Source organism: Motacilla alba, chromosome 4 (genome assembly GCF_015832195.1).
Source record: "Motacilla alba alba isolate MOTALB_02 chromosome 4, Motacilla_alba_V1.0_pri, whole genome shotgun sequence".
NCBI lineage: Eukaryota > Metazoa > Chordata > Aves > Passeriformes > Motacillidae > Motacilla > Motacilla alba.
In genome coordinates, this window is record NC_052019.1 from 40,981,768 (window position 1) to 41,005,722 (window position 23,955).

A 23,955-nucleotide genomic window follows, 5' to 3' on the forward strand; every position below is an offset into this window, starting at 1 on the left:
TAGACAGCTCTCATCAGTCATGAGTGAGTCTCATGTTCAGGAGCTAAGCCATGACAGCTGTAAATGACAAAAAGCACACTGAAATTCTCTTTGGGCTCCAGCATACAGGAATGAAGGAGGTTTAATTCACCTTGTTGGGAGGTTTTAAAATGCATGTTAACTTTATGACTTTAGCTAGGCCATCCTAACCTTTGTTGAGTATGTCTGTCTAGACAGACTCAGAGTTTCCATCACTGCAGGAGGAATGGCATTTAACCCGCATTATCATGACTAGTTGCTAAGCTGCAGTTACTGCACAGTATCAGTAATACATCTTACAGAGTGGGCTGTTATGTTGAAACCCTCAGTAACATTTCAGAGAGAGGTATTTTGTGGGAGAAAAAACCCAACTCTTAACTATTTCAAATAATGGTTACAGTTAAATATAAACGTTTTAGATTTTTTTTTTCTTTCTAGACATATTACCAGCACAAACTGTACCAGAATTAATGACACTTGATTATGACAGCATAATTCTACTGTGGATGCTCTTGCACTGCAATATTCCTTAAGAAACAAAGTCCTTGCTATAAATAAAAAGATAGCTGAAATAGTAGACTTCATTTCAAAGACTATGTACTAAAGGCCAAACAGTTATAATATTAATTAGTGGACTAAAAGTTAAATCAATACAGCACAGCAGAGATCAAAGATGACTTGTGCTCTAATGTTCTCACAGCAGACTGTACAAACCTCTGGTTTTGTGGGTTTTTTTATATACCTTTAGATGTACTTTATACTTATCCCCACAGTATGAGAATTTATATGAAAAGATTGAATGACCTCATCCAACTTCCTACAAATAAAAAAGGAGAAGTCAGAAAAGAAAGGCAAAATTGTTAACTGTAGATGGAAAGAGGGAGACAGATGAAAAAAATACTATTAAAAAAATATTTTCTGTGAAAAGCAAAGACAAAGACAAGAAAGAGAACTGCAAAATCATAACTGGAAAAGTGCAATTTATCCAGCTTAAGTATTTTGCTGTACATTCTTTGCTGTTTTCCCATGCCAAAGAGCTTAACTATTGAAGGTGTCCCTTTTTCTGTACTACAGCTAGAAAGACTGCTGTGTCATTGCTGACAAGCTGCTATTCTCAGAGGTGCCCAGCTGGAAGTCCTTCATAAACTGATTTTCTGCCTCAGTTTAATATGGCACAACCTCAACCACTCTCAGTATCAGCACATGAAGTTGCCCAGCCCTACAGTTCTTTGCCCCTTGAATGGTGATGCTCCTTGGCAACTGGCATTTGGAAGCACCTGAAACTGCACAATCAGCTGATACCAAATGAGTATGGCAGATTCACTAGGGCCCCCAAACCAGAGAGGGGGCAATGAGAGCACAAAGAAGAGAGTACAATCTGCTATTTTAGATTCTTAAGCAGCACTGAAACCAACAACAGGGCTAACATCTTAGAAATCATTAAAATTACCAGAAGTCCTCATAGGGGTAATTCTTGAAAAAGACAATGAAAACGACAAAGACTTCCTTTTGTGTTCAAAGGCCTGGAATATTTCTCTTTGGAAAATCAACTCATTTACAAATATAACTGCAGTAGTGAGCCACCATTATTATAATTAACCATATAACCTTTAGTGGGGATCCATCCTCATGATGCACATTTCAGTCTCATTTTGTAAGAATGGAGGCACTGTTGAGTGGCTTTACTGAAAAAAAACATCCTAAATGTACCTGAACAAAATCAGGATCCAAAGGAGCAAGGCTTTCAGGAAAGCCTGACATACTGCCTGTGATGAGATCCCTTCTAACAGGTTCACTTAAGGTCCTGAATGCTCGATCCAAGAACTGGCAGATCAGTCAGAGGAGAAAAGCAATCTTTTTTAATGGTCCTCTGGGAAGACAGGGCTTGCAGTGAATTTGGTACTTTCTGGTATATTGTCCACATTCCAAGAAAGAGTATTACATACTGAAAGGACCTATGGAAGAGGAAGTAATGAATTACAGTCCAGTGCATGGCAGTCTCAGAAAGGAATCCATCAAAGCCCTTTAAACCCCATCACACAGGTTGTGAGTTGGCAGTGAATGCCATTTTTTTCCAAATCACAGCAAAATGCAGATCCCAAAAACGAGGCCATTAGGTCACATACAAGCAGTATGAAACAGGAGAGCAGCTGAGAGTATCAACCCTCTTAAGTGGTATAAGAAATATCAGTGTTCTTATTTATATTAGTAGAAATTTGCACTGAGTCTATGAAAATTACAAACTAGGCAAAAGGAAAGGGAGAATGATGGCTGACCTCGAATAGTGTTTTTCTAACAGGGATTTTCAGAATATAAAGACTGTATCATCCTTTAAATCAAAGTAAGGTATTAAAATGACAGTAAGGAAATAGCATCAAATGCTAGAAAGACTTAGGGCAGCATACTTATAGATAGGAATGCCACTGACACACTGAGAAAACTGACACCAATGCAGCAACATTATACTAAAACCCAGAAATATCCACTGCTCCACTGGCTGGCATTCCATTAATGTGCACATAGCAGCTCTGCAACATTTCTACTGATCACCTTCTTGGCAAATCACTAGTTTCTTCAGTGCCAAGATTTTAGGTAGATGATTTTGGACCTATAAATATATGCCCTTAAAGTGAAATATATTCTGAAAAGAAATTTCTGTCTGAGATGTTCAGTCATTCCATTTTCTAGACAGACCAAATAAAAAGAAAAGCCAGCTATAGAGATGTGTACTTGCCACTACAAAATACCTGCTGGCATCTGAAAATAAACTAGCAGAAAATCAGGATAAATGAGACTTGAGGCAAACAACTCTTTGAAGAGAATAATGATGTGATAAATAAAAACAACACATTTCCAGGCTATTGAGGTACTTCAAATGTAAGAAAAGGATTGAGAGCAGAGGCTGAACTAAGATTAAATGAATCAAAAAAAAAAAAAAAAGACCAAATATTCTGAAAGATATGAGCAACTGACCTGTTTAGACCTAGAGGAAATCAATGACTGGTGCTTTAGATAGATTATTAAAGCGATTTACAGGTGCACCTTCTGCTCCTTTTTCACATGTCAACATCACAGGGTGACCTGTGACCATTGAGTCAAAATTATTTGGATTATATTTATAGCTTTAGGAGAGAAGTACAGCAGCTGAAGTGCCTATTACTGATGTCATACCCAGGAACACAGACTTGACACACTTCATTCAAGTCCAATCACAAATAGTAATACTAAGAGGATAGGACTGGTCTTCTTCATGTCACTCTTCTTGTTTTACAGACTGCCCTGACCCCTGTGAAACTTTTTCATTTTCTGAAAAGAAGGAAGCAAAATTAAATTTCCCTAAGACAGAATTATTATTGGTAGAAGTTTAACGTTTGGTTTGTTGAGTCCAAAAACACAACTTGAACTAGCAGGAATTAGTGTATTTTAAGTTTCTGGTCCTTTAAGACCATATCAGTTTGATAAATGCCTATTTGCTATCATCTAAAGAATATTCTGTTTCCCACAAGCCCAGATGCACATAATTTAACCAAGCTTTCTGCAATAAACACCAGTGATACAAAATAGTAACAAAAACCAGGAAGAATTATTTCACCATTTAGGGAACCAACCTTCTCCCCTTCTTTTAGGGTGAGCATAATCTCGTAGCTGAAGAACTTGAGAACATAAATCTCCTACTACTGACAAGCTGCTGACACAGGAACCAGCTAAGATCTGTGACTTTCTCCTTTACACTCATTAGTCAAGGTTAGTAGCATAAAATTTACTGGGTCAATCAAAGACTAATGGTACCTAGTCAGAGGTCTAAGGAAGAAGATTCTGAAAATTCCAAAAACTATCTGAGTTCCTTTTAGATAATACAAAATGGAACCAGAATCTTGTTACTTGCAACCTATCCCTTAAACTTATTCCCTTAGGTCCCCTTCTTCCCTTATAGCCATAACTACTGTATAGCCACCAGTCCAACCAGGAAAATACAAAAGTTACTGATGTCAGCAAGGGAAGGATTATAAAGAACTATTCCTATTCATAATAAAATAAGCTGTAACTTTAACATTAAAATGTAAGTCCTTTTATTATCTCCACCTGGAAATTAGTATTAAATGGCCATAATAAATATATTTAATATATGTATATGAATTTACACATCCTTTAAAGCATACATGCCTGAAAAAACCCAAATTTTTCTACTTTTTGTGCATCTTAATAAGACTCTTCTCCAACATATAGGACATACAGGAGTGAAATTTTCATTCTGCACCTTCTGGAATATAATGATTCTTGTCTGAAGCCAGTGTAATGCAGTAACAAACAGAACTGAGATGACCTAAGAATCTTGAATGGAGATAGTCTATCTTTTCCTCATTTTCCTTTCCCTCTCATGCCAAAAAAAAAAAAAAAGAAAAAAGAAAAAAAAGGTCTACATCCTAAAATAGCGTTCTGGATCACAAGCATAAAGAAAAGACAAGTGTTCTCTAATAGGAACTTATTAAAACAATACATTGGTTCAAGGACCTAAATCATGCTGAGGAAAAATGACTTAGTTTTTTCCCCTTTTCATAAAAATGCTCTGACATGCTTCTCTCTCTTTTTCCTGCCTGTTTTATCTTATTATGTTTCTCCCAATCTTCAACTCTGTCTTTTTTCCTTACCCATAAGAAATTTATAATCGATTGTCTTCCCTCACTCATTACAAAGGAAACTAATGTCAAAACAATGAATTTTTCTGTCAAACAGCATTCTTACTTTCTTACCAGCCCTTAGGAAATCTAGACTCATTTCCAGCTCTGCTGTAGACAACATTGTGACCTTGAGTAAATAATTTAATCTCCCTCCAACCCTCTTTTGTACTGCATGTGAAAAGAGCAAGAAAGTTCTCCAGTCTCCCTCATACACCTCAGTTCTGGGCTTTCTGGGCCAAGAACTGGCACTTGCTACAGAGCTGTGCAATGCCAAATACAATACCCCTGCAATAAATTCAGGGACATCCAGACATAAAGCCAATGCAAATAAATGCAGATGATGCTCTGCAGTACAAGGTAGTTTTTAGTTAGCTGCTGAGGGGCTTTATCACAGCAGTTACCAAATATACAGCCATCACTTTCACTACCTGCTTACAGGCTTTTGGACCACTAAACAAAGTCATCTCACATTAGCAATCTCATATTGTAGCATCTGATGCAAAAAAAAAAAAAAATATAAAAAGGCAATGGAGTTCAAATCCCCCAAAACTACTGACAGATAAGACATCAGGCTAAATGCAGTATTACAGGAACTGTTACTCTATATCACCATCTTCAACACTCCCTCTGGCATGAGAACATGATACCCCTGAGGAAAATTAAATAATCTGAAATGAATAGCAGGGTTTGAGAAAAAGCACTGATTCACAATCAGATTGCAAGCCTTCTGTACACTGACTTACAATGGCATGGGTTGCAATGGTGGGATTTATAGGAGATGATTATACACAACTTATATCTGACTGATAGTAGTTTGCATTCAAAGTCAGGATCTTCACCTTTGTAACTGACTGTTTCATGCTAGGCTGCAAATTGAGTGGCAGAGGCATTTCCCTTTCCATTGTCTTCCCTAAGGATTAATATTTAAACCATTTATTCCAGAGCATATGTGTTCTGTTCAACTTGAGCATAATGTGAACTAAGTATTTCAGAAAATAATTTAAAAGGAACAATTTAAAGGAAAAAAAAATGCACACAGAAAATAAAACCACAAAATAATCCCTCAAGAATCACTGAGGCTGAAGACAAGTCCATTTTAAAAATCAGTTCATTTTTAAAGCCTAGTGGAACCCTTGAAAAAAGGGTCAGTCTTCAGAGTATTGCAAGGCCTTTTGAAACCTACCAAACACTATTGTAAATGAAGGACTGATACAAGAAAGCCCTCAAACTGTAGCTTGGTAGCAAAAAAGCCACCCTTCAGTCCAATTTATGCTCCTTCTTGAGGGGAAATATCAAATCCCCAGCTAGAATTACACACCCCTAGGACAGTTCCAACAGAATAATACTAAGACTACTTCTCACATTCAGGGCTAAATTAGACCCAGTAAAACAATCAATTTCTTATATCAAACATTTCACTTCTGTTAATGCTTCATGAGGTGAAAAACACAGGAAAGCAAACAACACAAGAGTGCTCTTAAAATAGCAACATATTTTTCTTTGAGAAAAACTATCATGTCCATAACTTACACATGGATTAAACTTGGCAGCATGAGCATCTAAAACAGGCTCTGGGGTTTGGAATGCCACTCTAATGCACTGCTAGAAGTTAATATTAATAAGAATTCCAGAAAAGCATAGGAAAAACTGCACCCACTTTCCCTGAAGGATACGCCGCAGTACATTCAGAATATTTTGTCAGAAAAGTGCATGAAATTTTCTTGATAGCCCAGCAACTGCATTTTTTTTCTTCTTCATTTTAGTCATTTTTTTTACAAACTAGCAAACCTGAGAATTAATGCAATATGAAACTACAGACCACTGCAATCAGTGTAAAAGATCTTAGTATATTACTAGGAAAGCATTGTTACACCTTTCTCTGGAGATTTCCTTCTGCTAAGCTAAATGTAAAACAAGTCAGTAACATTTGCTTTGTGTTTTGTATATTCTTTTGCACAAAAGAAATCATCTTTTACAGTACCAAAAACATGCATGAAGCATAGAAGCATATTGGTTCATATTATCAAATATCCCAGAGCAAAGGCTAAGTCATACAAGGAGAATGGCAAAAAAGACACTTCTGACAGCTCGCTCTCAGCAGTCACAATTCCTGGAGTGGAAGGCAGGAAATCTGGAACACTGGCGTGAACTCAAGCCTGTCCTTAATTCTATCATGCTGACAAGGCTTTGCCTTCTGGTTCTCCTATGCAAAGAAGAACTTCAGACTGATGCACTCCTAACATATGCCCCATTCACTCCAGCCTGGGATGGACTTGTGACAGATCATCTGTTCTTCCGGGGGGATCTGCAAAATCACAGGAGCAGGACATAAAGCAGAAAGGCAGATTGGAAGTCACCTACAATATGCCAGGCAAGTCCCTGATGTCCCAAAATAGTGAATATAAAATGAGCCCCTAGGCATTCCCCATCCCCACTGCCTCTGGCTGGGAAACTTCCATTCAAACAGCCATTCACCCTTCCCTTAGAAACATGGCGGCCAAATCCAGTTGCCTCCTGCAAACAGGCCCTGGACTCCTCTTTTCCCAAACCATGCCTGGGCATTGCCATGGCTAACTGGAATAAATCCAAACCTGGAGTGCTGGTACATAAGGATATAAGGATATAAGCCCACCAGATGACAGCAAGGTATAGGGCATTACCTGAAGTCAGAGAAGACTACTTGCAAGTTGCAAAATAAATACTCAAAGTTCATTTAAAGCTGAAATAACTCATGCAAAGCAGATAATTACTATGACATATCCCTTTATAACAAATATTTTTATATGCCATTGAAAAACGGCTTCACAAATTTTCAAGCTGAATTGTTTGTTTCTTCTTACACTTTTAAAAATAACTCCTATTTTGAAGGACTTCAAAAACACAACATCAAGAGTTACAATAAATCTCCTCAATCCCTTCACAATATATATCACATTTATTATTTTTTAAACAGATACATCTCCCTACTTTTAACTCAACTGCTTGCAACTTCTGCCTACAAGAAGGAAGTCTTAGGTCATTGTAGCAAGAAAAAGAGCTCTCTTCTCTAGTTTTCAATACAGTTTTACAATCTAGTTTTCACTCACAAAATGACTATATGTTAAGCTTCTGTTAAATGACTACCTTCCCAAGTTTCAAAACATGAAATTAGAAATTAAAAAAAAAACCAAACCACTACATTATGAGCTTCAATTGTCACCAAAAAAGTCCTTCTTGTGCACATTTCCTTCACCATGCAGAAAGGGTGAACAAAAAAGCCACTCTGTGCTCTATGCGTTGATTGAATCTTAAAATATGGTAGATTATCATCACTCCAGGATGGTATATACCTACATATTTCCTGCAGAGAGACATTTTGGTTTGGTTTGTTTCACTTGGTGTTAAAAAGTTCATGAAAATAATTTAAAAGCTTGAAAGAAATACCATCAAGGTGATATTTTAGAGGAATCACTACCTGCTACCTGCCATTTTATCAGAAAATTCAACCATAAGGCTGATGATTTAATTGAAATTATTCCTTTTAAAAATGTAATTACAGCTTACTATGAATTAGAACTAGATGTGATTTAAATTAACCATTTCTCAAAAAAATAAAAACTCCATGACATTCACTATGAGAGAAGATATATGGCTAAAGATTCAAAGATATTCCTCAGGAAGAATACTTTCAGGGACGGGGAAGAGTGCATATGCAGACCTTCACTCTAGACTGTTCTGTTCAACAACAATTCTCCTACATCATGTTTTCAAATAATCTGCAGAAGAATATTTGCCTTGAAGAACAAGCAATGGTTCAACAGAATTTCCATCCGGAAAATGGTCAGAATTGCTGTATTTTTTTACTATTCATAGTTTCTTAAGGCCAAGCAGTTGATGTATTCCAAATTAATCATTCAGAGCTGCTAGTACTGCTACCTTAGCAAATGGTATGTTTTTAATAAGGACTGTGCGTTCTAGTCCATTTTGAGTACCTATGTTCAACAGACCCAGGAGCTCTGGAGAGCACTGACTGTCCCTTCAAAAACACCATTCTGTGTGGGAAGGAAATCCAGACACACAGAAGGCAAAATGGTTGTGAGCACTGAGAGCCAGTTGAGATTGCCACAGATTTAGAACCACAGCCCCCAGCTGACATCAGCTGCAGTAATTTAGTCATAGAAAACTCACTGTTTAATTCAGCCCTGTGTGAACTCTGTATAATGTTTAGTCTTAACTTAAAATGCCAAATATTTTCCATGTATTTTGTTTTTTATACTTAGCTGGGTGGGTTAGTACAAGTCCTGTGAATCACAGATAACTACTGCTGGCATGCTCAGGTACACTGGACCTTTCACGACTCAGCCCTATAGTAGCAAGTTACATCAGCTGAATAGAGATTTTTAAGAAAAATCTAGTAAACCTGTTCCTGAGCGCTGCATAATATTTTGTGATCCTTGTTATTTCATTGCCTGTAAAAAAGTATGGACACACCAGAACAAGGCTGTTCTGTTCATTTATGTTTTGATGCCCTCGTTTGCTATTTAACAGCAAAGCACTACAGTTATTCATGCTTTTATTTAAACTTGCAGGTTTAAATCACTCACTTCTCATCCTATGTATGAATAATTCAGACCTTGACAAGACTGTTTTGTTTGTAAGCACGTTTTTTCCTTTAAATGTTCCATCCTGTTTTTACAGGAAATGAAAAATAGGCATAGTATGTAACACATATTGTGTGCCTCTAAAGGGCAATAGGAACGTATTTTTCTTATAAACTTAACCCTAAATTGAACTTCCATTCTTTATGCTTGGTAATCCAGTAAAGGGGAGGGCAAAAAATCCAAGTACTTTATTGCTATCTCCTACTTTCTCTTTCAGAGAAATGAACCATGATATGCATTAATCATTCCCTGCATGAAGATTATATAGGAAAAAGCAAGGTAATCTTATTTTACCTGATGTCCAAAAGGAAAATAAAATTCAAAAATAAAATTCATTTTCTCCTTTTCTGACAAGCTCCTTCAGCAAATACTTTAGATAAAACAGACTGTCTGACACATCATGAAAAGCATATTGAAAGTTCAGCATCCATCATAGAAAACATATTGTCAACAGGTTTCTAATCTTAAAATCTAGTGCCTGTTATCTTAAGTGTCCATAAATGTAGCTGTCCTGACAGCTAAACAAGAAGAAATCTTTACCCACATAGCCAGAGCTAAACATATGCAGACCTCTAGAGATTTAACTCCCTACCTTGAATGTAATCTAGAAACAAGTGACTAGATCCATGGGAATAGCAAGTACCATGTTGAACACAGCCAGTGAAACTTAAAAAACAAACAGCCTTAATGGCCACCTAAAGTATCTAGCAGATCTTACCAACTGTACCACCAGCATAATACAGAACTAATTAAAAAAAACTACATTGCAATTCCTCCTAAGGGAGACAACAACCCGTGTTTTCTTCTAAAATATCAGGTTCAAAACTACAGGTCTACTAGTGCAAATTCAGATGAAGCACTTCAATCTAATGAGAAACCCTAACGTTAGTACATCGCAGAGAAAAGAAGACCTGACTATAACTGCTTGTCTTTTCACAGGCTTAAAAACACCTTCCTAACCCTGGCCCAAACTTGTTCCAAACGTAAGGCAAAAAGTCAGCTCCTCTTCTCTACCCCCTCTGAGCTCTCCCATTTGTTTCTCCAGCCTTGGACTGCTCCAGCTTAAAGGTGGCAGATCAGCACAGCATCCAAAGCACCATTACAACCAGACTGCTTCAACCCATTTTAGCTCAGACAGCAGCTTCTGCTCAGTAATCCCACTTCCTTTGCCTCAGAGCTGAAGTCAGTCACCACAGAGGAGAGAGGAGCAGATTCAACTTTGACCCTTTCAATTGGAAGCTTCTCAACAGGAGCTTTCTGTCACTTAGGCTGACTTGGTGTCTGTTCCATTAGGTGCTATTGCCAATTTCACTGAGAGGCAACTGATTCACACCCCTGAGACTGGGAGACACAGATGCTTCCATCTTTGAGCTATACCTGGACTCTTGAATGTTCCCACTTGGACATGTGTAACATGACAGTGTTACACACCACAGTTTCCAAACCACTTGGGAAACTGGTCAGCCCTGGCACTGTCTGGAAGAGAAATAGAGATTCACCACAGCTAGTAAGGACTCATCAAAATGATATAAAACCTCCAAGAATTACAGAACAAGACATTAACAGAAACCCCAGGAGCAACATAAATTGAAATGCGCACATCTGTCCCGTCTTAAAAGTCTGGAAGGATGTAGAGGACAAATCTGAACAGTATGAGATTATTTTTGGTCAAAACTCTCCTCCAGCATATCAACTAGTGAGGCACATTTCTTCCCGGCCTGTCAAATTACAGTCTCTCCTTTGGTCTGTCATACACAGCTAAAAAACTGCTTTGTAACAAGATGAGATGTCTTGAGTTCTATGACTTTAAGCTTTCAGAAAAACAAATAAAAAACCCACTTTACATCTCTCACCCAATGGATCTGTATCCTAAGTAGAATCAGTCACTGAGTAAGGAGCTCTTAAAATCAAACCTTGAAATCAGAACACAATCCTAATGAGATGAACTAGGGTTCCTGAAAAAGCTACTTGTGGTACATTTATCTAGCTGGAAAAAATGAAAGAAGGAAAAAAGAACTCTATAGAATAATAAGGCAGAATTTTTTCTTGAAGGGAAAAAAATTAGATCAAAAGCAAATACAGCTCAATTGCAGCATACAAAACAGAAGTTGCTAAGCAATCTGTAATGATATGACTAAGTTAACCATGAGAACATTGCTAGCTTCCTCAGGAAGTTTCAAAGGACATTTACTAAATAAGGCAAATTTAAAAGCACAAATATCTTGCTATGAAACCACCAATGTTTCACAGTTAAATAATTAGCACAATTATTTTCATAGTCTTTTTAATAATCCAGTAGTAGCAACAACAGTTTTGGACATTGTTTAAAGCACTATGAGGGCAGAGGAAGGAAAAAAACCCACCAAACAAACAAAACAAGAAACAAAAAATCTTCAGAATGAAATAAATCTACATTGTTGAATTTATCACCAATATGAGGAGAGGAACAGGCCAAGTGAACATTTTTCCTTTCCTAACGTTTTTTTCAGGCAGTTGATACTTAGTTTTTTAAATGGCTCCTATGTATTGCAACATACATATCTCAAGATGTCATGTAACAATAAGTTACAGCAAAAATTGAACACTGCAAGTTTCTGGAATACAAGATAAAGCCAGAAACACTGGCACATGAAATCAGGATTCTGTGTACTAGAAAATAAAAAGTAATGCTAGAAGTCACAACAGTGACAGAATCACTGTATTCATGGGTTCAGCAGGAAACCGGAAACACTTCCATACAGAAAGGCAAACAAAAATCTTGAAGTAAGCTTTTTTGCATCCCCAGAAGAACAAAACTAGAGGTAATAATGCTGGAGGTCCTTCAGTGTGTTGGAACAGGCACACACCATCCTTGAACCTGTATTTATTTGGAATGCCAAAGCCATGACTTAATATGATCTGCGCTTTCCTCTACAAAAAACAACTAATTGCAACAGTACTTACAAAAATGTCAGAGTTCCTAAAAGCTATTCGGGTGTTTACAGATTTGCTCTTTTCTTACGAAACTGAGGAAATTACTGATGTTACAAAGCACATGTTCCAAGCACCATTTCAAACACTGGAGTACCTGAAGTGCCTTCATAGGCTGCCAGATGTGCCACAGAACATTTGACACTTCCATTTTCTGGAGCTGCCCCTTGAGGTCACACAAGACAGAATGAATATCACAAACAGGGTCTTCAGGAATTTTAACTGCAGGTGAATTAGAAGTGCCTTCACAAATGGAGACCTTGAAGAATATATTCTGGTTTTATCATATTGAAATAGAAGTAAGGACATAAGCTCAAAGAAACATTAAGTGCATAACTTGCTAACAAAATCAGTATTTGCAGCCCACAGATGCTTGCTTATTTCTACAGCAGAAGTATGCTACTCGGTTTTACACAGTCAAGGTAAAACACATTTCACTACAAGTAAAAAAAGGAGTTAAGAGAAAATAAAAATTTCAAGTTTATGCACAGAAGTCATTAAATAATAACATCCAAGATCAAATAAAAAAAAAAAAAAAGGAGAGGAGTAAGCATTACGTTTTTTCCCATCACCTACAGAAGCATAGGCCAAACTTTCATTTTTAGCTAGCAGTCCTATTTACATACTTAAACTGAGTTTAAGTATGTAAATTGAGTGGACATGGTCTAAAAATTTTTCTAAATTAGATTTCCATACTGGAACCTGACAAAGAACTTAAGGAAAGTGTAAAATAAGTAAGTAACCTCAATCAAACAACCAAACAAACAAGGGGTCTTACATGAACACAGGCCAGAAAGTTTGCAAAAAATATTGTGTAGGTCAGATAGGTGCTCAAACATTATTGCCCTTTTGAGAAATTGTTTAATCCCTGTCTCTTTCCCTATACAAAACAACCAAATCCATTTTCCACATTTATACAGAAAAAGTAAGTAATTTAATTTTTATTATTTGGTTGTATTTCTACTACCATTAGCAGAAGCTTGAGCATTTGTTTGATTGGGTGAAAATAGCCTGGCCATATTGGTCTGGACTCCAGATCGCTGGATCAGGTTGCCGAATACATCAACAAATCCGATTAGTGGGTAAAAGCACTGAATAACTTTTCAGTCACGACTCTGCAGAATTTCAGCATGTTCCACTCTCACCAAATGAAAGCACCTTCAGATGGAGCAGATGTAAAGCTGTGAGTGAAATTAAAACCCCACTTTTACTGCAATATATAATATATAGTGACTCATATTCTCATCTTCTTGATCCCTCAAATCCATCTAGTCCTTCACTATAATAAAATTATATGATTAAATTTCCAACTATTTAGTTAAAATGGCTTCTAAAGTTTAAAGCTGTGTGTAAGTCCAGCCCATTAATATTTGTTGGTTGAGCAATTGTTTAAATTATTATAACTGTATTTTCCTAGCAGGGCTTTTTCTCCTATGCTTTATCATGACAACAAAGGGCAAGAAATTGTCTTCCTGCTTCCAAAAGCTCAAAGTTACTTTTTCTTTCCTGCATCAGGAAGAATTTAGGATTAATAAGATTTTTTTAACAAAAATTAATTGAGGCAGGAAAAATTAAGAAGAGTAAGAGACAATGAGGGATTCTGACATCAAAACAAGTGCAAAGGACATTAAACTTGAAAATTAAAGACAAAGGTCTAAAATTCAGGTCTTCTGCCTGACATGGACAAGAGAAAAAAAAATAAGTAAATTAGATCCTGTATGATTCTGCTAACCACTCCCTGTAATTCCACTGTGCATCAATTCTGCTCTTGCTATAAGTAGCATTGGTGTAGCCTATTCAAGCCTGTGCCTGGTATGCACTAACCAGGCAAATTATTCACCCTGCTTTACAAATATGACACCTGGAATAAACTCTCAAATATCAGTAGGTCTCTGCCCAAGGTACAATCACACAGGAACATTTTGCTGCTTGCCAGAACTCACATTTGTATAAAGAACCCCCTCTGAGACTGTAATAGCACAGTGTAATGGAATTGCCAACTTTCATAGATGGGAAAATGAAAAAAAAATATAAATCAGCATTCTGTCTTGGAAGACATTTTGTCAAAAAAAAAAACCCTTATAACTAGTATCAGGAAGAAACATTTTGAGCAAACTATCCCTCAACAACCTCAATTTCAAAGATTTATGAGATTATTGAACAAATTAATCTGACTTGTTCAGAGCTGTACAGTCTATTTCATCAGCATACATCTGCAGACATTCTGAGATAGTTTACACATACACAAGAAAATACAACACATTCAAATAATTTAGATCCGCATTACATGGAATGATAAAGCATATTAGCATTTTAATTTTATGGATCTAAACCAGAGTCCTATAACTTCCAAATACATTCATAGAAGGCAGAAAACCAAAGAAAACAAATTGCTTCTCCATGCTGCAAAGCAGCTCTGCTGAGCTCTCTCACCCTGTTGCTGACATGAGCCCCAAAAACGGTCTTCCCCATACAGATAATGAGAAAAATCTCTGCATTACTTATCAGATTGCTAGTCAAATTTTCTATCATGCCATGTGCTTAGAAACAATCTGTTGTTTCGTCATCTTCAAAGTGTGTGAAAGAAACACATTAGTAATAAACAGGCGTTTTTTCCAGCCCAAGCCATGTTTGCAAACTTCTAAACTCTTATACTGAGAAGAAATTACAGTGGCATGACAGCCTTAACCACAGCAGCCTGAAAAAATGCAGACTGAAATTAATTATGGGTTTTTTCCAATATTTCTCCAATATTACCTGAACTTGAGATTACACTGAATAGGTAATATAGCAGAGTAAACTCATGTTCATATTTTGAACATTTTATAAAATCAGCCTCTGCTCCTTATTGAGCTTTGAAACTCTTCTAACAGTTGTATGACTACGCATTTATGAGTCAGGGCATTTGAACATTTTCCAGAATTTTATCCTACTCTTGTTCACTGGAAGAATCCTTGGGGAAAAATATGCCCATTTTAAAACATAAATAGCAAAATATCCTTTCTTTTTTTTTTTTTTGTTAACAGTGAAATGCAAACACACTTATCTTCTGTAGTTAAGTAATGAAGATGCTATTTCCATGTGCAATAAAGCCAAGTTAGTTGTTCATGGACTAACTGAAGTGACTGGCAATTCAATTACAGAGCCAGCATCCCAAACACACAAATAAACCACATTGATTCAAGAATTAATACACATCTGAATATTTTTCCTCTGATATCAAATAAAACAGTAGATTGGAGTTGAAATAAGACATATCTTTAGCTTGAGTCTGTCGCCTTTAGTTGAACTGTACATAACATTTCAACTCTCAAAAAAATCCCATTAATTTCTCAGGTTTGGGAGCAGGTGGTGGGAGATAGTAATAGCTGGAGCTGAACCACACCTTGCTGTAGAACCACTGTGAATATATCTGTCTTTTAATTTTTTTTCACACTTTCATAATGTGACTAGCCATTGGAAAATGCATTAGATATCTGTACATTAAACCAGGTTCAGGACAGAAATGTTAACTCTGTATATTCATTGCCCAAATGGGGACTTTGGTGAAGGGAAAAGGTAAACTCCCCATAAACTGACTGACTTGAGAACCTTTCTTAAAACAATTTTTAAAAGAAAAAAAATTGAAGATCTGTGGTGGAATAATTGTTAAGCAAGGAGGCACAGCAGTGCTGCATTAGAAAGTAAAAATTGTTCTGTGGTGGTCCTATATACAGATAGATAAAGAAAAAAACCCCAGTATTTCAAAAGACATCTATACCACTCTCTAAGTGTACCCAAATTAAAGAAAACAGATGTATTCTAAGCACAGTTATTGATTTTAGAAGGTTCAGTACAAATTTGTTCAACATGTGGTTATTTAAAACCTGCTTGCACTCCTTACTGTTGAGCTGGTTCACAGTATGCCTTCAATATATTTATCTGACTAATTTATTCACTCTTTATTGCTTATCCATATAAAATTCATTACTGAAATTATTTACTAATTTAAATAAAAGCTCTTTTTTCAGTTTTAACAAGGTTACACTTTATATGCCTTTGTAATCAATGCAAACTCTGTTTATGAACTTAACAAAGGAAAACATCAAGGTTTCAAGACCAAATAACAATGATGCTCCACAAACCTATATATTTGGTATAAAAACATACAGATCTCTGCCCTATACATTTCAGAAACCTACTTGGCAAAAGCAATTAATCCCTTGTCCACAGTCTTCTAAAAGCAGATGTCACTGTATTAATGTTCTGATAAACGTAATGATCAGTTAAAAAGAATAGGACAAATCTCTTGTTTATTTCAGAAATAGAAATTTCAGTTAACTGTCAGATAAAAAGCCCATTCACATATACATAGAGAGAGAGTTTGATGTACGCAACTGCATTTTTCACCTATTTGGGTATGTTTTCAGTGTTATTTTCAGTCTGAGATGACATCCCTTGGCTTGAGCTGTTGTAACATTGCTTACAGAATATGGGCATGAACCTTCAATATACAAAATTTTTAATTCACACACCTGACTCGGAGGCACAAGAACATGACTTAAAGAGATAAATTAGCTTCCTAGTAAGTGCTCTCAGGTAACCCTCTTCAGAAAATGGATTGTACAGTTTACCTAATGTCCTGCTTTTGATTTATCTGACATCCAAAACAAACTGCTGTTCACTCTTTCAAATATATGTTTGTGTAGCCTTACATATACACGTGTGTATACACACATGCATGTCTATCAATATATGTACATATACACATTTATGTTTATTGTGGGTTATGTCCTCGTTTTAGTTCCCTGAAAATTAGTCCTATCAGCATTTAGGACTTTGATTTCAATTAATCAATTTTAAATAATATTTTTCTTGAGAAAATAGTTTTTAATAATTTAATCATGCTTTCACAGAAGATGCCTGATAAATTATGCCATATGAATTTTCAAAATAATGATAATAGAATAATCTTTACCTATTTAATTCATTTTCAAACTAATACATTCCCAGGTATTATATACCTTCCTAGTAATTATCGAGTGTTCAAAAGGAATTATTTATCTGTTAAATATGCCTTAATTCTCAAAAGTATTTTAATCATGAGAAGTTTGAAGAAAAGAACTAATGAAACCAGCTGTAACAGCATCACTCAGTGCAGTGCTGCTTGGTTTGAGTGCATAATACATACAGGATAGTAAATGAAGTCTTATGCACACAAGGAGTTAAGTACATCCCCAGCTACTACTGCACAGTCAATCACACCTATTGAAGTTAGTGTAAATTAAAACTTTCATTAGCATAAACGGAAAAAAATTAATACATTTTCATATATTATATATGAATAAAATTACATATAAACACATGTATTGAAGAGATTGACTGATGATATTGGTTTATTTGCCAGCTTGATTGGCATATTTAAGGCTTCATTGCCAAACTACTCACAAACTACCATTAAACATAACTCACTTTCAGATTTGTACTGTACTCAAAACTGCATGGTAAATTTTTTTCAGATATTATGGACAAAAATATTTCCATAATCACTTAAGAATTTGGAAAGTCAAGCAGGCAAGAGAAAACTGTTGAGTTTGGACCTGCCCACACTCTGGGTCACGGCTGTGTGAAAATGGTCTGTCAGAAAGGCACAAAGATGCACAGCAGGGACAGTTCTGTCACACAATAAATACCCCAGGTTTCTTTATGAAGAGGTCTAGGGAGTAGAAGAATGTTTAACGTTTGCTACAGAGATCAATTTTGAGAGGAGAAATGTTTTGAGATAAGAAAAATTACAGGAGGCTACATCCTAGTTTTATTGTATCATTTTACTGCAGAAACTCATCTGATCCTCACCATTTTAATTACAAGGAGGCACAAAACCTATTTCACATCTGCTCACTGAGCCTGAGAAATGTCTTATAGTGAAAAGGAAATGAGAAGGACCAAGAATACAAATGAACTGAAACACAAGCAGCTAATAAATTCCTCCTTTCCTTAAAATCAGTTCTAATAATTTATTGTGAAATACATTTAGGCTTGGTCTACAGTAATTTTAATTCGAATAAACACGTCTAAATTTTTTTCCATCCTTCCCATTAACGGATAACAATTTTTGCTTATTCTTTAAGCATTTTGCCAGCATTATGCTCAATGCTATTTCTTTAGGAATGAAAGCTATAGCGTTATATTCCAAAATGGTTGAGGAAACCTTTGCCATGACTCTCAAGTTGCAACATGCCAGATATTCATAGGTTTTCAAAGCTGCTGGTTGAAGATATAATGAAAGGATCTGAGGTTTATGCATGAATCAGCATCCCCTTGTCACAATGTCATGGTGCAGTGATCCCTGCAGAGCTGTAAGACTTGATTTAAAACAGCAAAGCTCAACACTGACTCTTGAGCCAGCAGGATTAAACATCCAATATTGTACATATATAACCTCTGTGCTCAAACTACCATACAAAAAAACTTGTTATCGTTATGGCAGTTTTATAGTACTCCATAGGAAACCTCTCTTTAAGTGACTCCAATATCCTCTCAATTCTAAAATATGTGAGAACACAGTACAACTACCCCTGAAGTACTTGGTAGACAGATTTAGGAGGAAAAGATTCCATCGTCATCACTTTCCTTCTCTCTTGTTTTGACAGAATTAAAAACTTTTAAAAGATCTGGTATCACAGATGGTCAACACTCCTTCAATTAGACTAGACTCAATTACACTGTGCTGAAGGACAATGAAGTCCAGTGGTCTGGATATGTTCCAGTGGTTTGGATGTGTTCCATTCTGCCCTGTGAATCACCTCCAATGCTGTACCTTTGCTCCAGCTGTTAAACCAAACAAACAGAACCAAGGAGGTTCTGTTAGAACAAACCAAGAATTCTCACACAGTGCTAAACCGAGCCCATTTCTCTTGAAAGCTACAACAGCAATCATAGCAGTAAACACTGCTCTTAATTGTGCTATTACTCTGAAAAAACCAAAAACGTGCACCACCTCTCAATCTAAACCACCAGGTTTCCTAGTGAAGCTGACTTACTAAGTCAAACTGCAATTAGATTCCAACAGCTACTCCCACTGACCTGTCAACACAGCTTTGCAGAGATGCAACAGTCCAACAAACTGAAGTGACTATTTTTATGGCTGCTTTTTGAACATAATTGAGTTGTGTTTCTTTCCCAGGTCACATGAAAGTCGCCTGTCCACCTTGGTCAAAATCAGTAGAACTGGGACCCAATTTGCTGTCATGCAACACATCATGACACAATCTCCTGGTGTTGAGGTAAAATTCCCACTGAAGTGCAAGTCATTACATCAGTTAAGGCTACCTACTCACAGAGTGTCCACTCTACTTCTACACCCATTTTTTTGGCCACCTTTAAATGACTGAGTAGTATCACTGCTTGGAACATTACTCAGGGGTATGTGACCACCTCCTCCTCTCTGAAGTTTAGGAACCTAATTTCAAAATAGCACCAGCAACACTGGTTCATCTAAAAACCATATGCTCCATCAACAAACTCCAAGCAAGCACTGAAAATTAGTTTGAAGACTTTTATGTATTTTTGCAGTGGGATTTTTGTTTGCTTTTTTGTTTTTAAAGTAGATGGAGTAGTGTGCTGTTGCCCTGAGGCTACCAAGGGTAGGAAGGAAGCAGGCTGAGCCCTGGTGGGGTGGCACAGGGAACCACTGGTGCTGCCAGCTGCCACCTGCAGGTGCCAGGTCGGGACCAGCAGGCAGGGCTGCACCCCACCTCTGCCACACCAGCCAGAGCTTCTGCAGCCTGAAACACAGCTGGCTCAGGGGTTTAAATCAAGAGCCAAAATACTTCAGTGGCCAGTTTGGGGCAGAAAAGGGTCATAATTTCTATTATGGTGTAAGCCTGACACTACATTTCTGTGCAGGGCAATTGCCTTGGTGGAGTGAAACATCCGGGTAAACAGTGAAGCATTTTCAGATTCATATTATCCTACATTTCTGTGACCTTCTTTTACACCTGCATTGTTTCACAGGGCTGGTTTTGGGCAGAAGTTCTTTGAACACAATTCCAGAAATAAAAAAAAAAAACAACAAACAAACCAACACCGCCCCCACCCAAAAAAAACCGTAAAAAAACCAACCTGCAGAATGTTCACTATTTCAAATGAGAACAAGCATAGAGGGGACAAAAAGAGATGGATTCTTCTCAACCAATTTGCATGCAGTGCTCTGCAATCAGCTCCCAAATTCTACTTCTTGTACCTGCCTTCGGAACTCCTTGTTCTCCAATCAAACCCTTCAGGGAAGGTAATTTAGGGGATACTGTACATATTTTTAGTACATGCTTCACTAGTCAATTAAATCTAATGCACAAGATAACTTGACTACAACATCAGTGGTAACTAAGGTGATGAAAAAACAGGTACATTTTCATGTCTTAATTTGGAGCTCTTCAAACTGGTTGAAAATTGAAGCATGGGACAATGTTCAGACAAAGGGAAATCCAACTCATGGATGGCATCCATCTCCCTTCTGCTGGAAGCCTCAAAGACCACCACTGCAGTCTACAGCCTACACATAGCATCGGAGTATTTTAAAAGTTCTGCACGAGAGACAAGAACGAGGCTAATATATACACACAAATGCTGGTCAAAAGCATTTGATGGTCTTGGAGAAAAATATGTAACCTTAGTTTCTCAAAGACAAGGTGACTTTGTTCTTCTCAACTGCTAGTAGGAAAAATCTGGTGTTTTGCAAAACATGTTTTCAGGGTTTTGTTAACTTCACATATTTGAGAAACACATTGTCACATTTTTGCAGAATGCCATGTAACTGCTACACTTACTTCATCAACAGTCCAAGTAACATCATCTGCAAATACTGACCACGTGTGGTTCTGGTTGATACAAAGCCCCGTTATCTAAGGAAGAACTATCCAAGCAGTTTGCAAAGATTAACAATTTAGCATTACTGTGGCCGAGCATTGCTCTGACCTTTTTTGCCTTCAGCTACGGATGCTATATCCTGCTACCCTCCCGCAAGCCACTGAAAGCTCCGTGCGTTGAGCTCTTGCACCACCTATCCCAGCGTCTGTGCCAAGCCGCCCCTCTTCAGCACCACCGCACGGGGTAGCTGAATCGGGGGAATAAAACAAGGTCGCCAATGGAGGGAAACATCTCCCGCTGACAGCTAACATCCAGATTCAGTGTCCCTTACGTCTTTTTTCCAGGAGGGACGGGAGAACGCTCGGAGGGAGCGCGGCGCTGGGCGGGAGCGGCCGGCACGGCACCGACCGCGCTCCCCACTCGCTGCAGCTCGAGCCGCTGCGGGGACCCCCCGTTCGCCTGGACCGGGCACGGGCGGCAGGGAGGGCAGCGGGGCAAAGGCGGGCACGCCTCACGGCCCTGGGAACTCCGGCCGCGGCTCCCCGCTCTCAACCCTGGCACGGGCAGTGCCAGCCGCACCTGGCGCCCGCCGGGTCGCGCTCCGCCCGGCGGCCCCGGTCACACGGCACCGCCGGCCCGAGCGACGGGAGGCAGAAGCGCCCAGCGCCGCGGGACTCTCCGCCCGCCCCGGGCTCCTCTCTTCGCGCTACCGCGACCGCGCTGCTCCGCCCCGCCTTCCCCGTCGCCTGCCGCGCAACGCATGTGCTCCGCGCCCCGCGGCACGCGTGCGGCCGGGCGCTGCCGAGCCGAGGGCGGAGCCGGGCATGGCCCCGCCAGGAGAACCGCGGGGGCGGCGGGCTCTCGGCGAGGCAGAGCGGGCGGCGAGCGCGGCCGCCCACAAGTGCTGCGTGCTGGGGGCGAGCGGGCGGCGAGATGGAGAGATGGAGCCCGCAGCACCGCGCGGCGTAAAATGGCTGATCGCCCCCCGGCGCCCGCTCCGCACCCCTCGGCTGCTCGCCTGAGGGGGCCCCGGCTCTGCTCGCTCCACTAGCGAGGTGCTCCGCAGCCCGCGGGCAGCCCTGGGGCGGCGGGGGAGCGCTGCGGGCAGCCCCGGGGCGCGCAGCATTACATAACGCACGGGGGGAGCCGCCGGGAACCATTTTACACCTCCCCGAGGAGGGCTGCGGGGGCGCACAGAGACCCTGCGCCCCGACCGCACGGGGCCGGGCGCTCCCGCACCTGCTCGGCAGCGGGGCGGCTCCCTCCGGTACCGCGCCCCGCACACACCCCCGCACACAGCCGAACCCCGCGCACACACAGACACACAGACACACACACACGTACCCCGCACAGCCCCGCACACACACACACCCCCGTCGCAGCCGCCCCGCCCCCGCCGCCACGGCAGGCTGGCAGCGCCCGCTACTCACAGGCGTTGGTGACGGCGAAGCTGTTGGCCACCTCCAGGTTGTCGATGTGGGGAGTCAGCCTGAACTCCGAGGTGGAATACTGAACCATCCCTACCCGAAACGCGCTGTACTCCTGATCGGCGCCCCTCGGGAACAGCCCCCCTGCAGGGAAACACACACGCGTCAGGCGGGCGGGGGCACCGGCGGAGCCGCGCCGGGGCCAGGTCTCTGCCCGCCGCGGGGCTGGGCTGGGCGCGGGTGCCGGAGGGCGCCGCTGCCGGAGCGCTCCCGGCCGCGGCTCCGTCCCGTGTCGGGGGGCGCGGGGCCCGGGCGCTGTGGCCGGGGAAAAGGCACAGGGACCTCGCCGGCGCCTGGCGGGCACCGCGATGGGACTGGGAGCGCGGCGACATGACAGGAATGCCCGAGTGACAGCGGTGGGGATGAGGGATCGGAAGATCCGCCGGGAGGAGAGCGGGGTCTCCCCAAATGCGGGCACCTACCGATCTGTATGCTGTTAGAATTGACCCCCCAGATCAGTCCCCACAACACAGGAGCCAGGAAGACAGAAATATGCATAATCTTTTGCATTTCCAGGAAAAGTAGAGCATCCACAAAGCCACGGAAACAGCCCTTTCTTCTTCTTCTTCTTCCTCCTCTTCCTCCTCCTCTGCGGAGCGCGCTCGTCAGCAAATTAGATCCCGTGCGCTCCGGGCGAGCGGCCGGCGGGAGCAAGCGAGCCACGGGAGGGAAGGAACGAGAAGAGCCCCGCGGCGGGCGCGGGAGAAGCCGCTGTCCGAGGAGGAGCTGGAGCTGCTGCTGCTGCTGCCGCCGCGGCTCCGGCGCTGCTCGCGGCTCCGGCGCTGAGCGGGATGGGGGTGCCGGCGGTGCCCGCTGCGCTCCCGCCGCCCGGCCCGGCCCGGCCCTGCCCTGCCCTCGCACGCGCTCGCCCGCGCTCCTCGCACTCCACGGGCGGGCGGCGCTCCCGGCGAGGCGGCGGCGGCGGCGGCGCCTGCGCGGAACCGGCCCCGGCGGGAGCGCGCCCCCCGCGCGCCGCGCCCCGCCCCTCCGCGCGCCCGCCCCGCCGGCCTCCAGCACCGCGGACAGCGGCCTCGCTTCGGGGAGATCGTCTGCTGCTCCGTTTATTTATTTATTTATTCATTTAGTTATTTATTTATTTATTTCACCTGCCTTCCCCAGGATGCAGCCACCTCACAAACACACCTGAAAAGCAATTTTTATTTTTTTTTTTAATTTTTGGTGTGTTTCAGCTGCTATACCCAAACCATAGAAGTTAATACGCAGGAAGAGTTAAAGCTATTCTGATATTTCAGTCTCATGCATAATGGGGTTTTTTTTTTTGGTTGGTTTTTTTTTTTTTTCTCCCTTTCCAAG

The 23,955-nt window shown here is 40.4% G+C and overlaps 1 protein-coding gene across 4 annotated transcripts in view; it reads right to left on the bottom strand.

The window, feature by feature from the left end:
- Positions 1-23,562, bottom strand: part of GRIA2 (glutamate ionotropic receptor AMPA type subunit 2) — an 89,049-nt gene extending 65,487 nt beyond the window's left edge. For all 4 annotated transcript variants that reach the window (XR_005256701.1, XM_038134719.1, XM_038134720.1 and 1 more), the window contains exons 1-2: positions 23,064-23,562; positions 22,585-22,725 (exon numbers count right to left, since the gene is read on the bottom strand). Coding sequence is in view for 3 of the 4 variants with exons in the window: in XM_038134719.1 (XP_037990647.1) it covers positions 22,585-22,725; positions 23,064-23,151 (229 nt within the window). In the remaining variant the exon portion in view is untranslated. The remainder of the gene's footprint in view (positions 1-22,584; positions 22,726-23,063) is intronic.
- Between the last annotated feature and the right edge of the window lie 393 nt (positions 23,563-23,955).